This window comes from Scaptodrosophila lebanonensis, unplaced genomic scaffold (genome assembly GCF_003285725.1).
Source record: "Scaptodrosophila lebanonensis strain 11010-0011.00,11010-0021.00 unplaced genomic scaffold, SlebRS2 tig00001415-arrow-pilon, whole genome shotgun sequence".
NCBI lineage: Eukaryota > Metazoa > Arthropoda > Insecta > Diptera > Drosophilidae > Scaptodrosophila > Scaptodrosophila lebanonensis.
The window spans coordinates 6,677,413-6,701,955 of NW_022060742.1; the positions used below are offsets into that span (position 1 = coordinate 6,677,413).

Sequence of the window (24,543 nt, forward strand, 5' to 3'; positions counted from 1 at the left end):
AATTACAATAATTAATCAAGCTGTTTTTGTCTAACACAATTCATGGGCTCTGTAGTTGGAGACGGCCCCTCCTCCTTGTCCTCGTCTTTAATTAAAAGTGGAATGAAGGCGTATTTCAGCACATATTTATGCAGTGCGCTTAAAACTCATTTAATTTGATCAAAAAGTTTTGTACTTTACAAGAAAAACGGAAAAGAAAGCTAAGGAAATGGTCATGCCCACGGCATTGGAAAACTTTTTCGCGAAAGATTCTTGAAATTATTAAATTTGTTTTCGTTGAAGCTCTGGAGGAGTGCGTTAAAAAATATGCAACAAGCAAATACGCAAATACTAATACAACCACTACACACACACACACACATACACACACACACCGACAGACTGCCAATGAGCGACCACACTGCATTGACGTAAACACGGCAGCTGGCCGTCCAGCCATCGAGCCATTCGAGCACCCACACTAAAGCATCAAACAAGTTTATCATTTCAATCTGGCTTTGTCAATAAACAGCAGGACAAGAGCATTTGTATGTTTTCTGCCGGGCTAAGCAGGCAAAGCATAAACAAAGCAGACTCACACACACTCTCTAACTCACACACACCAATGTGAGCGGGGAAAAGCTTGGGGAAAGCTTGCTCACGCGCACACAGAGTTTAAGCGTGGAGAAGCGTTAAAGAGAGAATGCTGGCTGCATTGTATTTTCAACTATTCTCTTATTTCCTTCGCTTTGCCACTACATTTTAATACTAAATGAACACGTGTTGCAATACTTTATTCGAATTTTGAGGAATCGCAGTTTCCAACACTACCTATTTTTAAGGCCTTCGAAATCTCAGCAGTCGTACATTCCTTTTTTATTTAATTTTTCTTTTAATAATTAATAATTCATTTAGTTATTGAATTAATTTCGCACTGGCACTACATTTTAATACTAAATGAACGCGTGTTGCAATACTTTATTCGAGTTTTGAGGAATCGCAGTTTCCAACACTGTTTCAAGCAACTTTGCGCCAGCTGTCCACTCACTGGCTTATTTTTAAGGCTTTTGAAGTTGCTGGGAGGCTCAGTCATAAGAATTTTGGCTGCTCTGCGGAGCAGTCGTACATTCCATTTTTATTTAATTTTTGTTTTAATAATTTATAATTCATTTAGTTATGGAAATAATTTTATTATTTTATTAAAATTTATTTATATATTTTGTTTTAAGTATTTAATTCAGACTTCTTGGCTGCGTTTTTTATTTGAGCATTGTTGGGGTTTTATGACCAGCACGCACGTTCGTTGAATTCCAACATTTCAATGCACTCATAAATACTATACTATAGGCCTGACATTTTATTTTGTTGATTGTTTGCAAATATTTTACTCTAAATATTAAATTTGTTTACTTTATTTACCAATTGAATTGATAGAAACTAACTTCTAATTTGAGCAACATTGGGCTTTATTCGCAAATGTGTAATAAATAATTGCATTTAACAGGCAATATTTACAAGTTTCTCATTCTACAAATCTAAGGTGAACGATTTTTCATCAGAATTTTGCTTATTAGAATTCAATTTAGAATTGGAAGCTTTTTAACTAAATATTTTATTATTATTTTTGTAGCGTTTTCTTCTTTTCTTTTTTGACTTAAACTAAAATCCTATATTGCCTTAAAAATTGTTTTAAAAAATTGATTCTTTAATTTAAAAGCAATAAGAATATACAAAAATATTTATGAGATTAATTAGTATTGAATAAAATAAATAAAATTGGCCAACACTTTTTTTCATAGTTGTTTCCTTTTTAATATATGAGGTTTTCCTATATAGTCCGACATCTCTCAAAGCAAAGATGGCAAGTACATTAATTTTCAAATGCAGAAAAGCATTTAAATTGGCAACAGTTTCTTGAATTTAAAGTCATTTGAAATAAAACTATTAAAGTTTGTTATGTACTTAAAATAGATTTCTGGCTCAAAAAACTTTCTTAAGATTCATTTTTCAAACTTTATTATTATTCTTTATTAGTTGTTATTTGTAAATCTCAATGAGAATTCAGTTTAAAATGTACACCTTAAATTCAATTTTAAAATACGTGAAATATTTGTGGAAGTTATTCTTTATTAGTTATTTGTTATTTGTAAATCTTAATGAGAATTCAGTTTACAATGTACACCTTAGATTGTTAATTAATTGTTCACCAATCATAATTGTTAACAACAAACGAGACATTGTTGCCGTTCTTTGCTCCTGAAACATTTCACCTAAGAGCGATTGGCCGAGAGAGTGAAGCGAATGTGCGCTCTTTAGTTGCCGTGGCGTGCGAGAGCGCATGCTATAGCTTATCAGAAAACATGTCCGTGTGTATTTGTCGATGTATGTGTGTGATGGTGCGCGTGAGTGTGTGTGTTGCGCGTCGCCAGTGTCATGAAAAACATTTGTACGGCTTCCGTTTCGCATCAGTTTGTTTGCAAATCTCAATACGGCCGCACAGCAAACGGCAGCTGCCTAGAAATCGCCATTCAACCAAATCAACAAAGCAAATATATTTTAAAAATAAAAAAAGAAGAGCCTAAATACAGCAAACAGAAGACAGAACCCCTCATATATATTATTTAAATAAACGACGGTTCATAAAACACACCAAATAATAATAAAAAACGATAATAAATGTGATGTGATACAAAAGACAAATTGACGCGTTGTTGTTTTCGTTTTGATTAAGTTCCCATTTTCTCTTTTTGTCTATTTGGTGTTTGCTTCGATCGTTAATTTGGTTCCTTTGGTAATTTTCATTTCTTTTTTATGAGCTGTTAAATGCACCTCCTATCTATGTGTGTGTGCGAATGTGCGAAGTTAATTTTAATTGTTTTGCATTAACAACATATACGAGTATATCTAAAAAGAAAGCCATTTAATTTATGCTTTGGAATTTATGCGGCAAATTTTTATGATTTCTGTTCTGTTCGAAACAACGCCTACGCAAAATAAAAGCATCGACAAAAAGAAAAAAATAAATAAATAAATAAATGGAAGACACATTTCTGTTCTGGCCGTGAATGAAATTGTTTTTTGCGTGCGTAAAGATTAAAGATCCGCGTGAATTGTCAACCCCATAAGAGAATTAAACAAACACATAAATTTCCTGTACGCCAAAACGTATGTTAATGATTACAATTTGTAAAAAATAAATAATAATGCCGACACAAAAATACAAAGTTCTGCTGAACATTCCGAAAGTGCATTGACTTGGTTTTTATTTAACGGCGACATCGCGGCGGCCTTGCAACATTCTCAAAGTCAAGGTGGCGCGCCAATGTGGCACGCTCATAATTTATATTTATGTAACTGTTGTTGTTGTTGTATTTGCAGTAAAAATGTATTTAAAGACCTGCGTTTAATGTCTCAAAAATGTGTAATTCTACTAAGTGGCATTCAATTTTCGTACGAAATTAACGTGACAACCTGAATATATATATATATAATATACATACATATATGAAAAATCTTGGCCATCGCATTCAAATATAGGCCAATGGGATCTAGTAAATGTCTCATTATTTGTGTGTGTCTAGACGATTACAAAATTAGTTAGGAATGCCAAAGAAATAACTCTAAACTTATGATTCTACAATGTATGTTTTATTGCGACAAGTGATTCCGAATAGGTGGAATAGAATTATTCAACTGAAAAGCGTTTCTTGATTTATTGAAAGGACATAATGTCATTCCCTATTTCTATTTTAAATAAAGTGATAATTTTAGATTAGTTTATTCTGGTGGACACAAATTGGTTCTTAGCGTGACTGAGCGTTGAAAATCAGTTTAGAAAATATTTTAATAATCCGTTACTGTCCATTGCACAGTGAGTTGTCTTCTTCAGTGCATTGCTTTAAATATTCCAAGCAGAGTTGTTCCAGCGCTTCAAGTGTTTCTTGCTTCTACTTGTATTGTCTGTTACGATGCCAAGCTTTTTGGCAAGGACGACTTTCAAGCACGTTCATCTTGTGTTGCAGGAGGAATTGAGTGTGTTTTTATTTTTTTTGTGTCTGCCCTTGAAGATTGTTGGAGCGATCCTGCAATTTTTTCAACAACTCGCCATCTTTTTTCCAAAGATGCTTTTATGCTTGTCTGTGCTAGCTCTAGAAAAGGAATCCTCCTCAGAGGCTTCTCCACTTCGTCACCCTCAATGACGCTCCCTGAACGTGTTTATGTACGCCAACAAGTATTTAATAGCTGTCTGACTGTTATTCCTTTTCTAAAAGGTTTCAAACTTTATTTATGGGTTTTTTTTTTTTTTTTAATTCGGTGTCTGTTTATTTGAGACTAAAACTTTTCAGTCAACATAATTGAACTATTTTTCTGCTTTATGCCAATAGTTTCTGCTGCAATGGAACAATATTCTATAATACCCATTTACTCAAAGGTATTGCTTTATATATAAACATAAATAAAGACAAATAATTAACTACAAAGTTGACGAACCCAGAGTCAAAATATTACTTTAAATAGTCACGATTCCTTTATGCAGGACCTCATTCGAGTTTCCTTCATTATGCACTACAACCACTTTTTAACTATGAAAGACTATTTGAGTACAAGTCCTTCGCTAGGAAACTCAGTAGTCCGAGGCAGGGTCTCACGTGATTGGTTCTTACTGCTGCCATCAAAGTTGTACTTAAATGACTGCGAAAACATAATGGATATATGATGAATGTGTTCCTTCAAAACAATTAAATGTTGCATGAAAATATAGAGACGTTGTCTCCAAAATAGAATACACCTACGATATTAAATCATTCACACAGGAAAAAAAAAACCAATCCACAGTTTTGATTGCCAAGCTCTCTTATCGAAAAAGTACAGAAATTTGCATCTTCTAAGAGACATTCTATACCAATAGAATTGCGTATTGGGAATATCCCAGTTTTCATTTAAAAATGCATTACCGAAAGGGTTACACATACTTATATATAGGATCTAATTTGTTTACTTACAACGCACATATATATTACAATATAATTGCCTGTCCGTAGATTGTTTCGAAAATGAAATGTAACTGCAATCAACATTTTAGTTGCATATAAAATAGAGCTTAAATTATTTTTTGTGAATGAAAAATATTTACCTTTCAAATACAGCAAATTTTGTTCTGAAGTTTACATTTTATTGCCAACTAAAACAACAACAATAACTATTACTCATGTGTACACAGATATGGCTTTGTTCCCTCATTATTTCGTAAGCTCTCTGTAACATAACTGCAAACTACACCCGAAAATCCGATTAAAATGCAGAAAAGTTTGTGAAGCGCGCAAATATACGAAATACTTTTAAAATTACACAAAATTATGCAAGCAACAAAGCCAAAGTCGTTATGTTTTCGATTAGATTTAGGGACTGCTGTCTACACACCATACACCACACAGCACTCACTAATACACTGACATCCAAGGGCGGCCTACATTAAGTTTCCTTTCCTTGGCTGGCCCTGCCTGGCATTGACTGTGCCTGCCCGTCGGCATCAGATTCGCTAGATCCGGCATAGAAATTGGTTTTCAATTATAACTTTCCTTTTTTCCTCCGCCTTCCTCTTATATATTTTTTTGCTGCGAACGTATGTGTGGGGCGCAAAATAAATAACTAAATTTCAATTTGATGAAGTTGCTGGCAAATAAACAACGAACAAAATAAGTTCTAAGTACGTAGTAGCTTAAACTCAAATAGCGTGAATCCAGATCCGAAATTTCGGTCGTCGCTGGCAAACTTTTGCAATTAGCGCAAATACTGTCGCTCCCACTCACTCCCATTGCCGTTTCCTATTGCCATTGTCAACGCGGCCAACTTTTCCATTTCATTGAATACATAGCGGGGCGGTAATGCGAAAGGAGTGGGCTGTGGGGGCAAGTTCGGAAAGAACACATGTAGTTTGTAACTAAAAATAAATAAAGAGCGTGGCTTTTGAAAATCGAAACGCGCGCGTCTTCGGTCAAAGTTAGACTTCAAGAACTTTCAAGCAGCCGTGGTCGTCTGCACTTCGGACAGAATACACAGAAGAAAATTAAAGATTTTTTTAAAATACTTTTATTTAAAGTTTATATCAAATATTAAAGCTTAGAACTAAGCTTGTTTCGAATATGTACACTTTTTTTTCCTTATCTTATCTGTATCTTTCTTGTTTTCATTTGAACTGTGAGCTTTCCTTTCATGTTGTTTGTATGATTTTCTTTTCCGCGAATTAGGGAGTAACAGCAGCTACATTTATTGGGAAACTTGTTGATAAAGGAAATAGCTATTTTTTACTTTCTACCTAATTGACTTCTATCTTCCTTCCTTCCCTGCATTCTTAAACTAATATTAAATTTAAAACTGGAAGAGCTTACTAAGGCTCGTAGAACAGTTTCACAACTACATTTAAGTATAGGCGTGGAGGGATTTTTTTTAAAGAAAATTTAAAATATTGACAATATTTGCAAAAAAAAAAATCTAAATAATTAAAAAATAAGCAGAGTTAAATTAATACTATATAACAAATTTTTTTCAAGAAAAATATAAAAATAATCAGTTTGTTAAGGTTTTCTTTATTTATGGTATTAGTTGTTTATTACACTTTTTATTTTTAAAAATTTATTACTACTTATTGTTTGTTGTAAAAATTTGTTATCATAAATATTTTTTGTGTAATCACCTTGTCCATCCATCGTTTCCTTCGTCGGATCGTATCTCGCGTCAAGTGTTGGTCAATTTGTTGTTGGGTTCCTGTCCCTCTAATGCCATATAACGAGGCCATTAGAAGGTTTTTTTTCTGCTCCCCACCTCAGCGCTTTCACGGCTTGCTTGCTGCTGTTCCTGTGCTTTCTGTGGTTGTTGTTTTTGTTGTTGTTTTTGTTGTAGTTATTGCTGTGGCACGTCTGCCATTTGCTAGCGCTCTCATTCGTTTGTGTATTGGAATGAAAACAAAATGGCGCTTACAACACTGGCCCGCAACGCTGTCTGAAGTGGCGCTGGATACGTAATGTAATCATCGTCATCATTGCCATCATTACGGTCTTGCTTGTCCTGACGGTCCTGGCTGGCCGGGCTGGTCACACGCCTCCTTACAAATTATTATTTACAACTTGAGTGCGCCGGCCACTACTTATGATTATGGCCGAAAATTCAACGAAGCGAAAGTTGCTTTTGGTTTTGGCTTCTACGCTTAGTTAAAGTTTTTCCACTTCTTCGTTTTTTCTTCTTCTTGTTCTTCTTCATTTTTCCCCTTTCCGTTTCCTTTTTTTTTTTTTTTTTTTTTTTTGGCGAATTTTAAAGGCCACCCACCTGGAAAAAGAAAGTATGCAGCTCAGAAAATTTTTAGTGACACGTGCGCCCTTCGGTTCGCCTTCTTCGTATCTTTTAGCTACATAAATAATATGCGAACATGCTCAACAACTCGGCATCGATATACACATAGAACATTGGCAAGAACAACACCAACAACAACAACTAGAGCAGTTGGCACGGCCAGCAGTGGAAGTGTCCTTGCGCAAAGCTGGCTAAGCAGGCTTATTTTCGCCATGCCAACTCTTGGCTGGTTGTACCAACTTTGCTTTGCTTTCTGGCGCCCTGTCTCTTAATGCCTGTCTCTTTAGGCTTTACGTGACTTTTGCCGCATTCGCCGTTTATGTTGAATATATAGATGTGTGTCTATATGCGACAAGGATGCAGGACACCATCACCAGCAGCTTCTCATAATTCTCTCTCTCTCTCTTGTGCGGGATTCTTTATTCTGATTATTATTATTATTATAATTTTTTTTCGTTTCGTCTGCAAGTGAAATTAATGAAGCAGTTCATCTGACACTGAATTGATTGGCTTATTACGTATACGCAACTTGATGGCATGCGGCAACGCCCGTGAACAAGCGAACTCGACTTTTTTTTTTCTTCCTCTTGCCCCCCTTTTTTGTCCCTTTTTATGCCCGGCAATAAAACGGGGCGTGGCAACTGACAGGCGCGTTCGTCTAGCTGTAGCGGAGACTGGCTAGGGAATTGTTTAAGTGACAAGAGATTGACATAACGACCACCACACGCAGTTTGTCAAGCGGCAAATGTTTTTGATTAGACTTTTCACAGAGGCAGAGAAGGAGAGAGTAGCGCGTTAAAGTAACTGGCATTGACGGTAGCACGTTATGTAAGAGTATCGGCATTAAAGCCAAGCCAACGTCTGTTTTTTATTGACGCTCACAAATCAACCGAATAATGCCGAATAAAAAGTGAATGCAGAGGAAATCTGATTCTGCAGGACAAGTCAACGATAGTAGAATGTTTTTAAATATATTTTCATAAAAATCGTTAGAGCTACAGACTTTATGGATGAACCATAATGTCACTCTGTCAGTTTTCTATAAATATAACTCCTTTCTTTCCAATTTGACTGCTTCCTGAATCGGCTATTATTTCGTGCCAGGCGTGCCAGACTTCATAAGTATATTTAGTCTGTTCCTCTGTCCGTCTGTATGAACGCAAGCTACTCAGAAACTAAAAGAGCTATTACCTATAACCCAACTAGGTATGCATTTTCCTCATACGATATATTCATTTATTCATTTCATTTTTACATTTCTCACTCATTTAATTTATTTCCTTTTCATTTCAATGTTCTTTCTTTCTTACAACTCTTTGTTTTGATTTGGTTTGCTGTACTGGCAATTACAATACTGTTTGACCTTGGGTAACCACATTAAAGGGAGGGAGAAGTCGAAATTACATTATTTGTTACTCATGCTGTTGTTAATTATAAGACATTCATGCGAACGTGTTGCTGCCATGCCCACGACACGCCCCTGGGAATTGTGCGCCTGCTGCGTCTTCACTTTTTGTTCGGAGTTCAATTTTTTTGTTGCGAGCTGCGGAATCAAATCAAATATTTCATGCACGTCTCAATGCCATCAATACTTGCAACTGTCAATACATCAGTGTGGCAATGTGCTCGGTATTTCTTCTGCTGCTTTTTACTTCCGTTGCGCCTGTGCCTGTGGCTGCCGCGGTCACGGTTACGGTTACGGCTACGGCTAAGGTCTTATATATTGTTATTATTTTCCTTAAAGTCTGCCGCCTCAAGAAGACGCATTCATGGAATTTCAATTGGTTGCTTGAAAATATTTGGCTAGAAATGTGCTGTAGGTCATTAATTCTATGAAAAATGCACATTAACATAATAATGTAGGGCCATGGGTCGTTCACTGGGCATTTGTTTAATTAGCAAACATAAAGAGATTTATAAGCACACTCACACGCATACGCACACACACACACATACGCAGAACGCGTTCATTTTCTATAGAAAAGTATGAAAAAGTTGTGAGGCAGTTTTTTATACGCGCTTGCCAATAACTAAAGCTTAGATGCCCCAACATAAAGGGAATATGGCAGATATTGGCAAGCGTATATATTGAACTCAATACAAGTATACGCTTCATTTACAGCAACCCAGCAATGTGAATGGTGTACCAAAGACAAAAAGGAACAGTTACTACAAAATAAATATATTGTTTCCTGTGCAAAGAACTCACTTTTAAAGCAACAAGCCACAACTTACTACGATTTTAAAAGGTTAACAAAGGACAACAACCACTAACGAATTAAATTCAATTCAATTTAACTACGGGTCGTTGTTGTACGAGTATAGTATACAAAATATATATATTATTATAAATATTATTATTAACTATTAACTAACTACAAAAGACGTTAAAGAGGCTTTCAGACATTGTCGTGAGTTTATTTTTAAATGCTACAAATATATAAATATACGGTATATACGAAAGTTACTTAATATTTAAACAACAAATAAAACATATACAACCAACTACTGCTTCAACTTCAAGTTTAAAAACCTTTTAACAAGTATTTTAAATTAAATATATATGCAAACAAAAACAAACACACACACACCTGCTATTAAAACCGCTCGGCAGAAGAATAAACAAAACAAGGGTCAAAAAGTCGAATAGACATTGCAAGAATAAAATCAAAATAAATATTCGATTACTGAATATCTGTTAATTAATTATACATGTGTTTAGCGTTGAAACGCCTAATACATAAATCAACAAACACGAACACAATAGTGAATGCAACACACAATAACAGAAGAAGAAGGGGAGCGCGCTTACAATAAATAGAAATAAAAGCAAACAAAGTTACAAATGCAGCAATTGAAAGCTTCCATTTTTATGCAAATAATGAATTAACGAACGCATACATACATATATATATATATATATATATATATTTACAAAACAAAAAGTTACTATTTTCTAATATATATACATACGGACATATATATAAAACATTAAATATTTTGCATTATATATATGTATAAAATATCAATTAAAATCAAATATTCGAAACGTTAGACATTTTGTGAATAGCAAGCGCAACTTTTCAACGCTTGCCCCCAAAACCGAACAGTTCCAAATATTCTTTGGACTTGCAACAGAGGCCAACCAATTCAATGCTGCAATACGAAACCGCCTGCAATCATCATCAGCAGCAACAGCAGCAGCAACAGTCGCAGCAACCACAGCTACAGCAATTAGTGCAACAACAACAGCAGCGCAAACAAAGCTACAGAGAGTACTTGCAACAACACAAACAACAACAGCAACAACAGCAACAACAGCAGCAGCAGCAGCAATCGAGGCAACCAGTACGCATATTCCGAGTACACTACATCCGTTTAAATTCGAAAGACGGCAGCTACTCAACATCATCGTCGTCCTCCAGCCATGCCAATACAAATGCGAGTCAGGGAAATGTGGCCAAAATGAAGACGATAGCGCCCAACATAAGACGGCGGCGACGCTGCGACAAACATCACCTCGAGCTATATTGCAGCAATGAGGCAGCTGCAGCAGCAGCTGTGGCAGCCACTGCCTCGGCTAATGCCAACGCTAGTGCCGGCAGCAGCAGCAGCAACACCTTAAGAGCTGGTGGACTACGCCTGCGCGAATGCATCACAGCTCCGAGTACGGCGGCCAGTTCGCCAGTCGATGATCTTTGTATTCCAGCACCGCCCATAACACCGCCGCCCGCCTTCCTCACCGAGGGCTACAAACGGTCCAGCACATCGGTGTCGACATCGGCGCTGCCTAGCGCCACCCAAGTGGCCGCCGCATCCTCCTCCCTAACAGCGTCTGGAGCAACAAGGATACCATCCTCAGGCACTCTGAACAAGCCAGCGGTATTAGCCAAACCAAAGACAACGGCAACCATTGCCGTAACCATAACAAAGCCACGTGCCACAGTCAAGCGAAGTTTGGGTAAGCAAGCGAATTGCACTAAGCGTCGCATTGAAATTACGTTTTTACTACAAAACAACTAAAACAAAGCCGAGTCCACTGACTTCCCCTGTATGTACTTTCCCTTTCTCTTCCACAATTTAGTTGAAAAACTAAAACTGGTTATTATATCATAAAAAAGTGATCAGATCTCTCATTATAAAATAATGATGTTACTTGTATTAATGGCTTGTAATAAAACTTTAATACATATAGGTAAGACAAGTCTAAAACCCAAGTTAAGTGTTCTCAGCTCTTGTGGTTCAAAAATTCTTGATGTTCATACAGACGAACAGACGGATAGACTGACGCTTATATGTAGCTATAACATAATTATTTTACAAGAAATTTTATGTTAAAATGGTTTTCTGCTCCGATCTCTCCTATGGCAGCTATATAAAATAATGACGTTATAAAAGCTTTGTAATAAACCTATTATACTTATAGGTAAGACAAGACTTAAATACCAAGTTAAGTGTTCCCAGCTCTTGCTGTTCAAAAGTTATCGATGTTCATACAGACGAACAGACCGACCGACTGACGCATTTATGTATCCACATATAAGATAATTATTTTCCAAGAATATTTATGTTAAAATATTTCAAGTTATTTGAAAATAGTTTTTAGTTCAAATTTTAAGTTATTTTTAAATCTGAAGTCGTTTAGTACACATAAATGGGGGAATTGTCCGTAAAAACGTAAACTGCTTCGTTTACGACTTGAGTTCGAAGTTCGCAGTGGAGATGGGAAGAGTTTCTAGGGCTTTGCAGCTGCCGTTAAGCGTCGTTCAAAAGGACGCTCACCATAAACAGAATCAATATATCAAAATTGACAGCAAGGGCATTAAGCGCAAAGCACTAACTCGGTATTATAGCTGATAGACGGCTGGGCGGAAACGAGACTCCGAGAGTTATGGGTAGTGGTTCGCGTGGCACTGGTCAAGCGTTCAGTACATAAAGCCACAATAACAATAACAACAACAACACCATATGCATAACAACTACAGTCGCGGCACGTGTTTTGGGCTTAAGCTTCAGCTTTGCCGCAAACGCCTTAATTGAAATTGTGGCAGCTTGAGCCGCCATTGCCGCCTGTTGCCCGTTTGTTGTTGTTAATATTGTTGAAGCTGCAGCTGCTGTTTTTGTTCTCGTTGTTGTTGGCACTGCTTTTGTGTTGTAATGAAGCGCGAATACCACATGAATGCATAGTCTGATAAGTGGATATGAATACAGTGGGGCATAGCTAATGAATTTTCAAAGTTATTGAAAGTGTTAGAAGGTCACATACTATTTATAGTATTTAGTTTAAATTTTTTTTTTTTTTTTATAAAATTAGTATCTCCTGCAAATGCTTTTATTTATTCTATACATACTATATATTTATACATACATAGATATATATTATGATAAATAATACGCAATATAAAGGCTATTCATGCTTCTCCTCATGTGCCTTACTTCTAAATTTTTAAACATGAAAAACATTTTTGCAGGTTCAAGATACTTTCCTCATTTGAAAACATATTAAAAATGCAAACTCGATTTTCGAAAAATATAATATGCTATAATATAGTATATGAAGAAAAGCTGAATACTGACGATCGTGGCAGTGATGCTGAGACATCCGAAGTTAATATTTTGTGCATATTTATCTGGGAGAAAATGTGACGATTTATTAATTTGGAAAGGGATAATTTATATTAAATTGAGTTATTAAATCTAGCGATGTAGTATCTTATTTAAGCAAAATCAAAGTCTAGCTTGAGACTATCGACATCATATAGGAACACAATAAATACATAAATTAACAAATAAAAAAACATAAATTTTTTTTGATTTTTTAATTTTTATTTTTTATTGAATAAATCAACAAATAGTGCTGTCGATACATATTCAAAAACTATGATTTATATTATAATATAATATTATTAAATAAGGATATTTAATAACTTACTTAAACTTAAAGATAAAGACTTAAAAGATAAGAAAGCCTTAGAAAAAACTATATGTAGAATAACGTCTATTAATGCCTAAATCATTTAGTTTAATACTCCCATATTTTAAGTAATGGAAAAGGATAGCAACTCACGTTGAGTAAAAATGCTATATTGAATGCTTTTTCGGATTCGGAGAATACATTTCAATTAGTTTTACTTGATTTATTATTTTAAGGAATGAATGAGCGATTGAATGTCTATATAGCAGTTGAACTGTATCCATCATACTACTCGCGTGTGTGCCACAGCTGAGAACTTCCGCAAATATAGCAAGATAAGTGGAACACTCTCCTGCCACGCTTATTTGTACATATATAAGTGTGTATCTGTCTCTTCTTCTCTGCCTATCCTTATCCGAACAAAGTGCTTATTACATAATGCACTGCCATATAGCATAGTGAGTGTTTGAGTGTGTGTTGTTGTTGGTGTTTGTGGCGCACCTTTTGCTGCACACTCGCTTTTCGATTGCAGTCATGGCCTGGCAATAAGTGTGAAACGGCTGCTGATAGTGCCATTGAGGCTTATATGCAAATGTTTAACATAAGAAGAGGAGTGAAGTGAAGGAGTGTATGTTCACGTGTGTGCCTATCCTGCTGGTAAAATGTCAATAAAAATAAGTTTTATTGCTATTGCGAATGATGGCATCGCCTTTTGAGCTCAACGCTAGTTGATTGCATATTCTGGCAATCGAAAATTGCATATTGAGCAAAGCCCAAGCTTGCCTGCGGCGTCTTAGCCACATTCGTTGGCTTGTGCAGGTGCATAAATGTGGGTGTGTTTGTGTGTGGGCGGTATTGAGTGGCCGGCTCCAAGAATGTCACATTAAATTCAAGTTATTGAATCAAACCTAAGTCGTGTACTTTGCGGACTATTTGTTCAATTCAAAGTGCACATTTGAATCGATCTATATCTTTATAATTGAGATTAAATGGTGAATTCAAATAAGTATTCAATGTGTGCATATTTGGCAACAATTTTTTGTTTCATTCAAGAAACTATATTAATTTTGGCATATCCGTAAATCAAATTGTTTGTGATTTAGGATTTAATGCTAGGTAACAAATATTAAATTTAAAAAAAAAGTTTTTTTTGGTTACAAAAAGTGAAACAATCCAGAAATCTAATTAATTAAGTGTTCGGGTAAAAATGAAGAAATTTGAAAATAACATATGTACAATTCGTAGTTTTGATCAAACAAAATTTATCCTCCTTTATCCATCTTACTTTAATTTTTATTCTTTATTCCCATTGCTCAATTCGTTTTAACATTCTAGTTAGAAAACAATTTGCTTTCATATTTAAGTTTTGGAAATACAATGCTTATGGTAATTTTTTACATATTTTATTCATTTATTTTTATTTTATTTATTTATTACAATATGAATATTATTATTATTTGTATAAAATTAATGAATGAATTAGGTGCTTGTATGTGCTTGAATATGTATTCTTAAGTTCATAAAATATTAATAATATAAAAGAGTAAATAAATAATCCCTATTAATGCAAGAACATACTTAATTAAGTTGCGCAACTTAATTGAAACCATTCACTGTTTGTCAGAGGTGCTTAGATTAATTTTAATCCACATACGTGTATGCAGCTTATTGCATTTGGATTGCACTTTCCCCAGGATTTGCTCATTACACAATTCATTTACTTATTTAGATCAATTGCATAACTGTTTCAAATCATAAAGATGCTCTTCATATTGTCCGCTCGTTTGCTCCCCATTGGCCAAGCTGCCATGTTGATGCAATCAAGCAAATGCTTGGCAATCTAATAATAGGAAATGGGGTCAACAAATGGGGATGGTTGCCCACGAAATGTTGGCCAATTGCTAGCATTCATAGCCATAACCAGCGCAATGCCAGCGCCTGTAAATATGCAAGCACACACAAGCATGGTGAAGCCATCGAGAAGAGCTGTAGAGAAGCGCCTTGATACATACTTGTATATAAAATATTCAATCAAAATACACCCACACACACACACAATTCCAAGCCATAAATCCGACTAAATGCATACACAGCCAACAAATAAAGTTGCCCTCAGTCCTCTATTTTCCTTCGTTTCATTCCATTCATCAGGCATTCATGCAGACAGTACTCGTAGGTACGAATGTATGTATGTATGTGAACGAGTCCGGCCATGAGGCAGTCATTTCATTATTAAAATATTTTGCATGCATACCTTCTAGCACGCAGAAATTGCAGCTAACGATAACGGCAGAGTAGCAGGGAGTCCGGGCACATCGTATATAGTACTATAGTATATGAATAGAAGTCGAAGTCGAGAGCTAGCGAAAACTTTCGCAATTTTGTTGCATATCGAAAGGGGCGCTGCGAACTTTTTACTCAAATTTGCACAAAAATGCAAGCAACTAACGAAGCAACAACACCAACTAACAAAAAACTTTGCAACTCATTTCACGTGCATACCCCACACATACCCCGCACATTTCTACACAAATTTGTAGTGTGTAGTGTATTTTTGTGTGTGGCAAATTAATTGGCAATTAATTGAAGAGTTTTGAGTTGCCAGCTGCTTTTTATTTCGAGTGCATTTCAACAGGGAATACTCAGGCGAAGGTTGAGATAGACGACGAGAGCTGTTATGGCTAACGAAATACACTAAATAGAATAAGCAGCATGAAGTGCGAGAACTGGTGTGAATTTCGCAAACTAAGGGACTAACGAAAATAATAAAATAACACAATTACGAAAAGTGTGAAATAATTATTATAACTTTGCATTTAAAGTTGAATTTGGGTAGGATAGCTGGCAAAGGCCCGATTGCGATACACACTTCCCACTAAACAAGGAGTTTTTCACTTTGCCCATCGCCGAGTATAGTTATTTTTCAACCAAGCTCTTGTTTTTCCATCTGATCAGAACACTGAGTCTTCAGTCTAAACCTCTACTCAAAACCAATAAGACATGAAATAATTTAAAAGTCAGAACTAGTAAGAAAGCCTCATTTTCGAACCTATTATTATTTATTAAAGTTGAGCAAGAAGTTACCCAAAATATAAAAGTTATGCGTGCATACAAAATTCTAAGTCACCCTTTCATAACAAGTAGAAGATGAAGAACTCGAAGGGATATTACATTAAGTATGAATATTGCAGCCACAACTTGAATAAATTGCATTAAGCTCTGTGCCATGTAACTCAAATGGAAGTGCCAGAAATGGCTCAAGGTGATGGAAGCCTGGCAAAGGAATGTAGAGAAGAACTTAAGGCAATTGACTGTGGTGGCATTAAAGTTTTTTATTACGTATATATGTATACATATTTTGTAAAAGTTTGCGGGCTTAGTTGCAAAAGTTGCTACACACTCAGCATTTAAAAGGTATCCTAGCCCAGTAGTTATGCCCACTAGCGCTCGAGCTAATTGCTTAAATTAAATGTTCTTCCAGCTATTTAACACAATCATCGGCCATAAGTTTCTTTTATACAAAAAAAAAAAAATAAAATAAAATAAAATAGAAATAAAAAGTATATAAAAATAATAATAATAATAAAAAAGTTTTTTTAAGTTATGTGGGTGCCGATGTGTGCAAACTATTTGCATGTCCGACCATGCCTTTTTCAAAAAAGAAAAGTGGGATGGCCTTTTTTTAAATACAGTATGAAACTATAACTGATTATTTGTGCGCAAATTTTTTGCAAGTCTAACCAGAGCTTTAGTTATCAAGATACAAAAAAAACAAAAAAAAATTTGCCTTATCTTTTCATGCAAAACTTTTTTTCTTTCATTACCTATTAGTTATGTGCAAAAAATTAGCTAGTTCCTAAGGTGTACCTGTTATTTCTAGCACTACAGGTCTAATACACGCACACATGCTATACTTAGAAAGCCATTTAGAGGTATATACACATGGCTGCTATAATTAAATGTAAATGACTGTTTTTTATAACCCGTCCAAGGCATTAAGTATTATAATCTGCAAATATTTTAGCAGTCCAGGCGCCTTCGCATCGCCTCGCCGAAGGGGGCAGAAAACGGCAAGAAGCTGCTGGTTTTAATTGAATGCGTGACTTGTTGAAACTTTGTGTGATTTGGCCGAACGAAGCGGAAGCTGTAGAAGTATCTGTGGAGTGTCCTTTGAGCTGAGTTGGCATTTTAGCTTCCATTTCGCCGTCACTGAGCGCCTATAAGTCGATTAAATGGAACGCTGAGGCTTAGTCGCCTGCTAAGCTCCTCAATGCAAATGAACAAACATTTATACTAGACAAACTCTTGTACATTTAGACTTAATTAATTGTTATTGTTGCCTGTCCTGGCATCCTTTTATGACTTCCTTTCTCATCTTTCTCGTTCTCTCTTTATATTTACAGGTGAGTTGGCCAAACTGAAACCTAACCACAAAAATCGTAAGTTTTGCACAAATCACAAGTTGGTAAACTTTTGCCATGAAGCATGCAACTTTTAGCATTAAATTCTAAGCTATATTCGTAGTACTTGGGTGGAAGGATGATGCATGAGTGTGCAGGCAATAAACAAGTTGTTTATTTTTCCATAATCAATCAAGAAATTCTTTCCAAAGTTGTGTATGTGTGGATGGCAGAGCCATCATCAATACATATCAAATGTCAGTTCAATCAATTCTCGAAATTAATAATTGTATAAAAAAAAATAATTGCATTGAATATAAGTTGCTTATTACAGCTTGATCTTGGTGAAAACTGTAGATTAATTGTGTTTACTCGATATATTTATTTATACTAGTGTGTGTAATATTGTTATTCTTTTTCACTCAATATTTTCGCTTCCTCTTGTTGCCGAACACATGTTTTTATGCAGAGGCGCTTGTTTTTGAGTCTCAAGAAATGTTACTTTTGGTTTATTCAACTGCTTTTTGCCCATCTTCCATCTTTCTTTCAACTCTATGTTAACAACAACAAGACAGAGCACAGAATTTTGAAAATAAATGCAGAAAACATAAGCGATACATACGACTTGATGAACTTCATAGTACAACCTGAAAAAAAAAAAAAAATTAGCCCGAGATGAGTAATGAATTAGGATTATATAATCCGATCAGACATATTGAATGTCGCGGTTATGTTATTGACGCGATAAATAGAAGGGACAAATAGACAACATTCTCGTAGATGACATTGTGTTTGTTTGCCAAATCGAAAGTAAAACTTTGAAAATGAAAACAAATGTATAGCATTTCCAAACGCTCATACACCCTCAATTATTTATAAAAACAAAGACTAAACACAAAAGGCACATTTAAATTGGAGTCGCTTTATTGTACTTTGTTGTATATTTTGAATTTTTTCATTGTTTGTCAAATGTTTGTTATATATTTTCGAAAACTTAGTGCAAAACTGTTGAAATTTGGGGTAAGACTTGTGGATTAATAGAATCATTCGTTAAAGGCGCCATTTAAAAATATAAAGACACTTTCTGTTTCATATAATAAAATATGAATTGTTTTAATTTCAAGTATCTAGAATTGGAGTGAGGTTAAAAAAATAAGAATTTTGGCAACTAAATTGCAAATTTTTGAGGCACTTGGAAAGCTGACTGAGATGAGCAAGGAGGGATTTATATAAGTTGGTCGGTAATTCAAATTTATGTTGACCGCAGTTGAACTCTCTTGAAAGTTGTTTAGTTATTGTTTACATTTCATTAAATTTATTTGTAATGCATATGGAAGAAATATGGGGGCGTTTCTTATATTAAAATGCTCATATATTTGGGCTTAGTATTATCATTATTATTATTTGAAGCAGCATTTTCAACATTTTGCGAATTGTTGTGTTATATGCTGAATTTCTCTTCTAAATTAAGAATCGATAATATGGTTAACACTAGCTACAGCTAAAAGCTACATATCATCGTAAATAATCAGTTTATAACCACCATCATGTTGCCAGCAACATAGAAATATATTTTGTAATATAATACAAGCATTTAACATTGGCTTTGTCTCAGTTCCCATTGCCCAGGGGGCCACAATCTATAAAAACAATTGCATTTCAATCTGCAATTTTGATTGTTTCTTTCTCTCTCTCTATCTCTACTTCTCTTTCCATCTGTCTGTGCGCATCTGCACAATACAGAACAAATATGTAATAAAAACAAACAACAATGCAAAGTCTAGTAACAATTTAGAAAACAATTTAAATTGAATTACTCAAACAGACACACACACACACACACACACACACACACACACACACACACAAATAGAGCTTCACAAATGTATCTACTTTTTTAACATAGCATACATTTTTGCGCAGCAACATTAAAATTCCCGTTTCTTGTTGTTATGCTTATTTGTTTTCCTTTTTTTTGACAGTTTTCCGTTCGGTTTTGCTTTTAGCCACATTGTATTTTACATAACAAGTCTGTGGAAGGGTTACGTGGGTGTATTGGCGCATTGCCAGCACATATTTTCGGAAAATGTGCATGGCAAGAAAAAATGTGTAAATAAAAATCGAGCGGCCAAAAACGAAAACCAAATTTTACGCACTTTGCAATGTAATTTTTCTATATGTACATATATAATTTTTATTATTCATGCCTGGCATGTGGCATGTGTGTGCAGTGGTGTGTAAGGGTGTACATATATAGTATATTTAAATATATATATTTATATATTTGTGTGTGTGTGTGTGCGAATGCTCTGTTTATCAGCCACGTGCTTGCCAAGCTACCGAGTATGGAGCAGCAGAAGCAGCCTCAGCGTCAGGAAAAACCATGAAAATCAACATCCGGCGCGTGCAGCTGCAACAGCAACCGTAGTTGAAGCGGCAACAGCAACAACAACCACAAAATCAGCAACACTGCAATAGTAGTAGCAGCAAGTGGCAAGTGCAAGGTCAACACTGTTGAAGGACACGCCCATGCCGACTGTGGTGCGCACACGCCCACATCGTCAACAATACGCATGACGCTAGGCTTCCTTTGCTTTGCCTGTATATTTTGTCCTCTGTTTACATCTGTGTGTGGGTTGCTGGGTCTGTGTGTGTGTGTGTGTGCGTGGGTGTGTGGGTGTGCGGCCATTTTGTGCGCATTGTTTGCTGTGACGTTTCATTCGTTTCGTTTAACAATTTGCGGCTGGTTGCACGCTCGCACGTCAAATGTTAGTTATGGTTTTGACTGCTGATGATGGTTAAGTGCAGCCACCACATCATCAGGCCCTTGTCTGCCCCTCTCCTCTTCTTCCCTACAACAATTGAATTTCAGCTGTTTTCTGTCAACCGCAACACGTTTGCCATTTCTGCGGCTCGTTTTTATTATCGGAAATTACTTCTCAAATGTGCCGGAGAGACTCAAGTGTTGGAACAATGACATTTCACTTGACACGCGCCTCAACTTGGGAACATCAGGCACAGCTCAAGAGCAACACCCACATAGTCACACTTAGGCCTGCAATCGGGAGAATAAGCCCTAAAGAACCGAAACTGACATACCCTTTGAAGAATCATAATCGCTTACATATGTATTTCAAAAGTGGCATTGATTGGCATTTCAATTTATGCTATAAATTCAATCAGAATGCTCAAATTAAGCGCACATGCGATTTGTTGTGTGCTTCCCCCTACATGCGAGTATTGTAAATAATTCAGCTTCTACCCGTACCCATGTTACTTAAATCCTTTCATTTGATTTGATTTACTCTGTGTGCTGAGCTCTGGCAGCCAGCTTAAGCTGTAACCGCAAGGACCACACACTGTTTAAATGAAGAAGAAACAAAGGTGTGGCACAAGCCAGCCTCTCTTCGAAACAGTTAGTCACAAATAATTTGTTCACTGAATAGGTAATGGGTCCAAAATAAGTTGTAGCATCGCAGGTTTAAATAATCGATAGGGTACTGCTGGTAGGCCATCAACTAGCTGTGAAAGGGAAGTAAGCAAAATTGTTTTCAGCTGTTACGTGAATTATAAAACATGAATTTCAAGCGAATTCTGCACTTTTTGTTAAGTTGCATAAAAAGAACGTTCAAATGAAAAGTATGGCTTGTGTTATGCTTTACATTAAGCCTTAATGATTAAGGCACCGCAAAGTCAGCGAATTCTTGCGAAAAATTATACAGACATACATATGCCAATTGGATCGGACTTAACAAAGGACTGATAGTTTCTTATTTGCTTCAATTTTAACCTTATTTTAACAAACAGCAAATGAACATATGAATTTACAAAAATTTAATTGATATTTTATAATAATTGACTCTTTAATATTCAAGCTGTTGGAAAAAAATTTCAAAAATTTCGTTTATAAATACATTTTCATGAATATAGTAAATACAACTTGACTATAAAGCTCTACATATATGTATATGTATCTACAGCTTCCTTATACAGCTGGCATAGAGCTTTTTAAAAAACAGAGTCGAAAGAAATTAGAATAATTATAGTACAAATAGCAGTATTTTATTAAAGAGGTAGTATTGATCCAAAACGAAGAATACGTTTATGTGAAATCGGGAGTAATTGTAATTCATTAAATGCTGTTAGTTGAAAAGAAAAAGCATAGATGTAAAGGAAATTAGGGCGAAGATTAGAAACAGCGCAGTTGAGCGAGAGTGAGGCCAAGTGAGTGAAGGGCAGCGTTACAATAGGGAATTGCTGTGCTCTATTCTGCCCATAGAAATTAAATATTAAACACGAATATCTTCTGGCATCGACCAAAATATGAATTCGAAATTAAAGCCGCTTTAAAATCTGGGTATTTCTGTTTCCCATTTTCGCGCCTTAAGCGCGTCCTTCTCCACATCAGTGCTCTCTTATGCATGCGTATGTATGAGTTTTTTTTTTTTTGTTTGTTTTTTTTTTGCCAAAATCAGAATCGTTCTCATTGTCAGTTCAAGGCTGCAACAAGTGCGCTGAGCAGCAGCCGTTGCCAGCGTGTTGAACTCATTCTTTTTTTTTTTTTTTTTTTTTTTTTTTTTTTTTTTTTTTTGTTTTTTTTTTGGTAATTTATCAGCGTTGGCCCGCTGCTGTTGCTGATGCTCTCTACTTTTTCTCTCTCCTTCTTTTTCTGAGCCTTCCCTACCGTGCATAATTTTCTACGCCACATAATTCAAATTGTTAGCCTGCACTGGCATTCGTTATTGTTGTTGTGGTGTTGTTTTTGTTGCTGCTGCTGCTTCTGCTTCTTGTACGGCCCCGTTAAATAATTCAACGCTAATCTTTAAATTAAAATCTGGTCCATTAAGAACACACAGCTGGCGTGAAAGTGTTTGCACTTTCATTTCATGCTGACAACCAACAACAACTCCAAACATGCCGACAACAAGAACTTTCCTTTGTTGCTGTTGTTATGGTGTGCAAAAATTTTATTTACTAACTGCCGTTGAGGCTGTGATGTTGCTGTGCTTGTAACTGCGGCTGCAGCTCCTGTTGGGGTTAGCTGCAAGCTCGTGTGGTTTGTTTTGGTTTCCGCCATTTTTGTGCACAAAATTATTAGGAAAACAAAATTCATGATGCATAGCAGCCGGCAGGATTCACACCGCCATTCCTCTGTCTCTGTCGTTTTTCCTACTTTTCACACGCTGTTTATAAAATATGCGACGCTGCTGCTGCCTTCAACAATTTGCACTGAAAATTTGAACAATGTTTGCGTGCCTTTCTGTCCCATCCCTATTGAAATATGCGTTTGCATGTGTGAGTGTGTGTGTATGCACAAAACCAAAATTAGTCGTCCTTTAGTTAGACTCTAGGACAGTTTTCACACTTGAAATTGAAAAAAAAACATGAAAAACTTTTAAATGCAAAATAAATTCATTAAATTCATTCAGAAACCCTGCATATGGCCCTAGATTAACAACTAAATTAACTTTGGAAATTGGAATGCAAAAGGGGGTCGCGTTAGCTACACAAGAAAAAAAACTTGAGTCCAAATTTCTTTGGTTACCTTTTCCCATTTCGTATTTGAAATATTTTGAAGGAAAATCTCAAATAAATTGCAGTTTATTTTGTAATCTTTAAAAGAGTACACAAACCAAACTTGAAGTCAATGTTCGCTCCCATTTTCCCCCTTTGAAGGTAGCATTTTCCAAAATCACTTTCCAGTTCTGACTAACACTGTGCAAATAAACTTGTATTCAAAATTCAGCTTCGTAGCTCAAATAGTGCAATGCAGACAAAATGAGAAACCCTTCCTTCGTTCTTTTTTTTAAGTGTATGGTGTCTGATGACACAGTGCCAGAACCGTAGCCCCATAGCCGGCGCTAAATTCGAGAGTGTGGAGCAAAAAGTGTCTGCTCCGGAAAAAAAAGAAAATTGCAGAAATTAAATATTCAAATGAAATGCGATGAGCGTGGGTAGTCCACGGCTGACTGTCGGCACGTTTCTCTCTCTCGCCCTCTCTCTCTCTGTCTCTCTCTCTTTCGCTCTCTATATCAGTTTCTCCTCTCTGCTTGCTGCAACGCACAAATTAAGAACTTCCGTGCTGAGTCAAGCTGCTCTCTGCCTAGCTCCGCTATCAACTAAGTGTATCCCCTGCCACATCTTTCTTTCCTTTGAGAGGCACTTCGTAATTCATTTTAATGCGAGGTGACGTCTCGTTTGCCTCGGCGGTTTGGTAGCAACTTCTTCTTCTCCTTCCTCCACCACTCGTTCTAAATTTTAATTTCCTGCATTTCAATGTCTACTTCCTGCCCTGGCCTGACCCGAGCCAGAATAGCAAACAATCCCAACCTTTTTTACATACTCGTAGTCATTCTCAGAGCAGGCTCTGACCGTTGTCACGTGCTCCATTTCCTTGCTGGTTAGTTTTCGCTTGTCTGGACCTTCCGAAATTCCTTAAACGCTCCTGCTTCTTCTCTCTCTTCCTCTCCTTCGGCTTCTTTGTAGACGTTTTTTTTTTGTTTGCGCTCCAATTTTGCTGTGCGTTTGGAATGTTTCCCAGCTCTCGCTGATGGCCGTTGCATAGTTCAGGGCCTACTCGCACATAGCAGCTCCCGCTAAGGCATTTGCTTTAACTTCAAAGCGCCAGCCTTGGGCCAGACAAGTGCCTTAGCGCTACCAGTAGCAGTAACAGTAAAATCTATAGAAACATCTGCTCTTAGCTGATTGGCTCTACTGTCCGACTTCGTCTGTAAGCGGCTTAAAAAGTAAATTGATAGTTGTTTAGTGACTGGCAGTATGTGTGTGTGTGCAAAAATATATTTAAATATAAATGGACAACTTGTGAGAGTTTTAGATTTAAGCTGCTTTTCACTCAAAAGCATACGGAAATACTAGCATTATGTATTGCAAGAACATATCTAT

The 24,543-nt window shown here is 36.1% G+C and overlaps 1 protein-coding gene across 10 annotated transcripts in view; it reads left to right on the plus strand.

Annotated features, from left to right (window-relative positions):
- The window catches only part of LOC115632971 (phosphatase and actin regulator 2), a 188,274-nt gene that overhangs the window by 129,994 nt on the left and 33,737 nt on the right, over window positions 1-24,543 (plus strand). The window contains exons 1-2 of one of the 10 annotated variants that reach the window (XM_030530277.1): window positions 10,337-11,287; window positions 17,644-17,679. The exons of 7 other annotated variants lie outside the window; for them this stretch is intronic. In XM_030530277.1, the coding sequence (XP_030386137.1) occupies window positions 10,480-11,287; window positions 17,644-17,679 (844 nt within the window). In that variant the 5' untranslated portion in view covers window positions 10,337-10,479. Of the gene's footprint in view, window positions 1-10,330; window positions 11,288-17,643; window positions 17,680-24,543 lie in introns of those variants that run through there. 2 more of the 10 variants (XM_030530279.1, XM_030530278.1) reach the window with 2 other exon arrangements.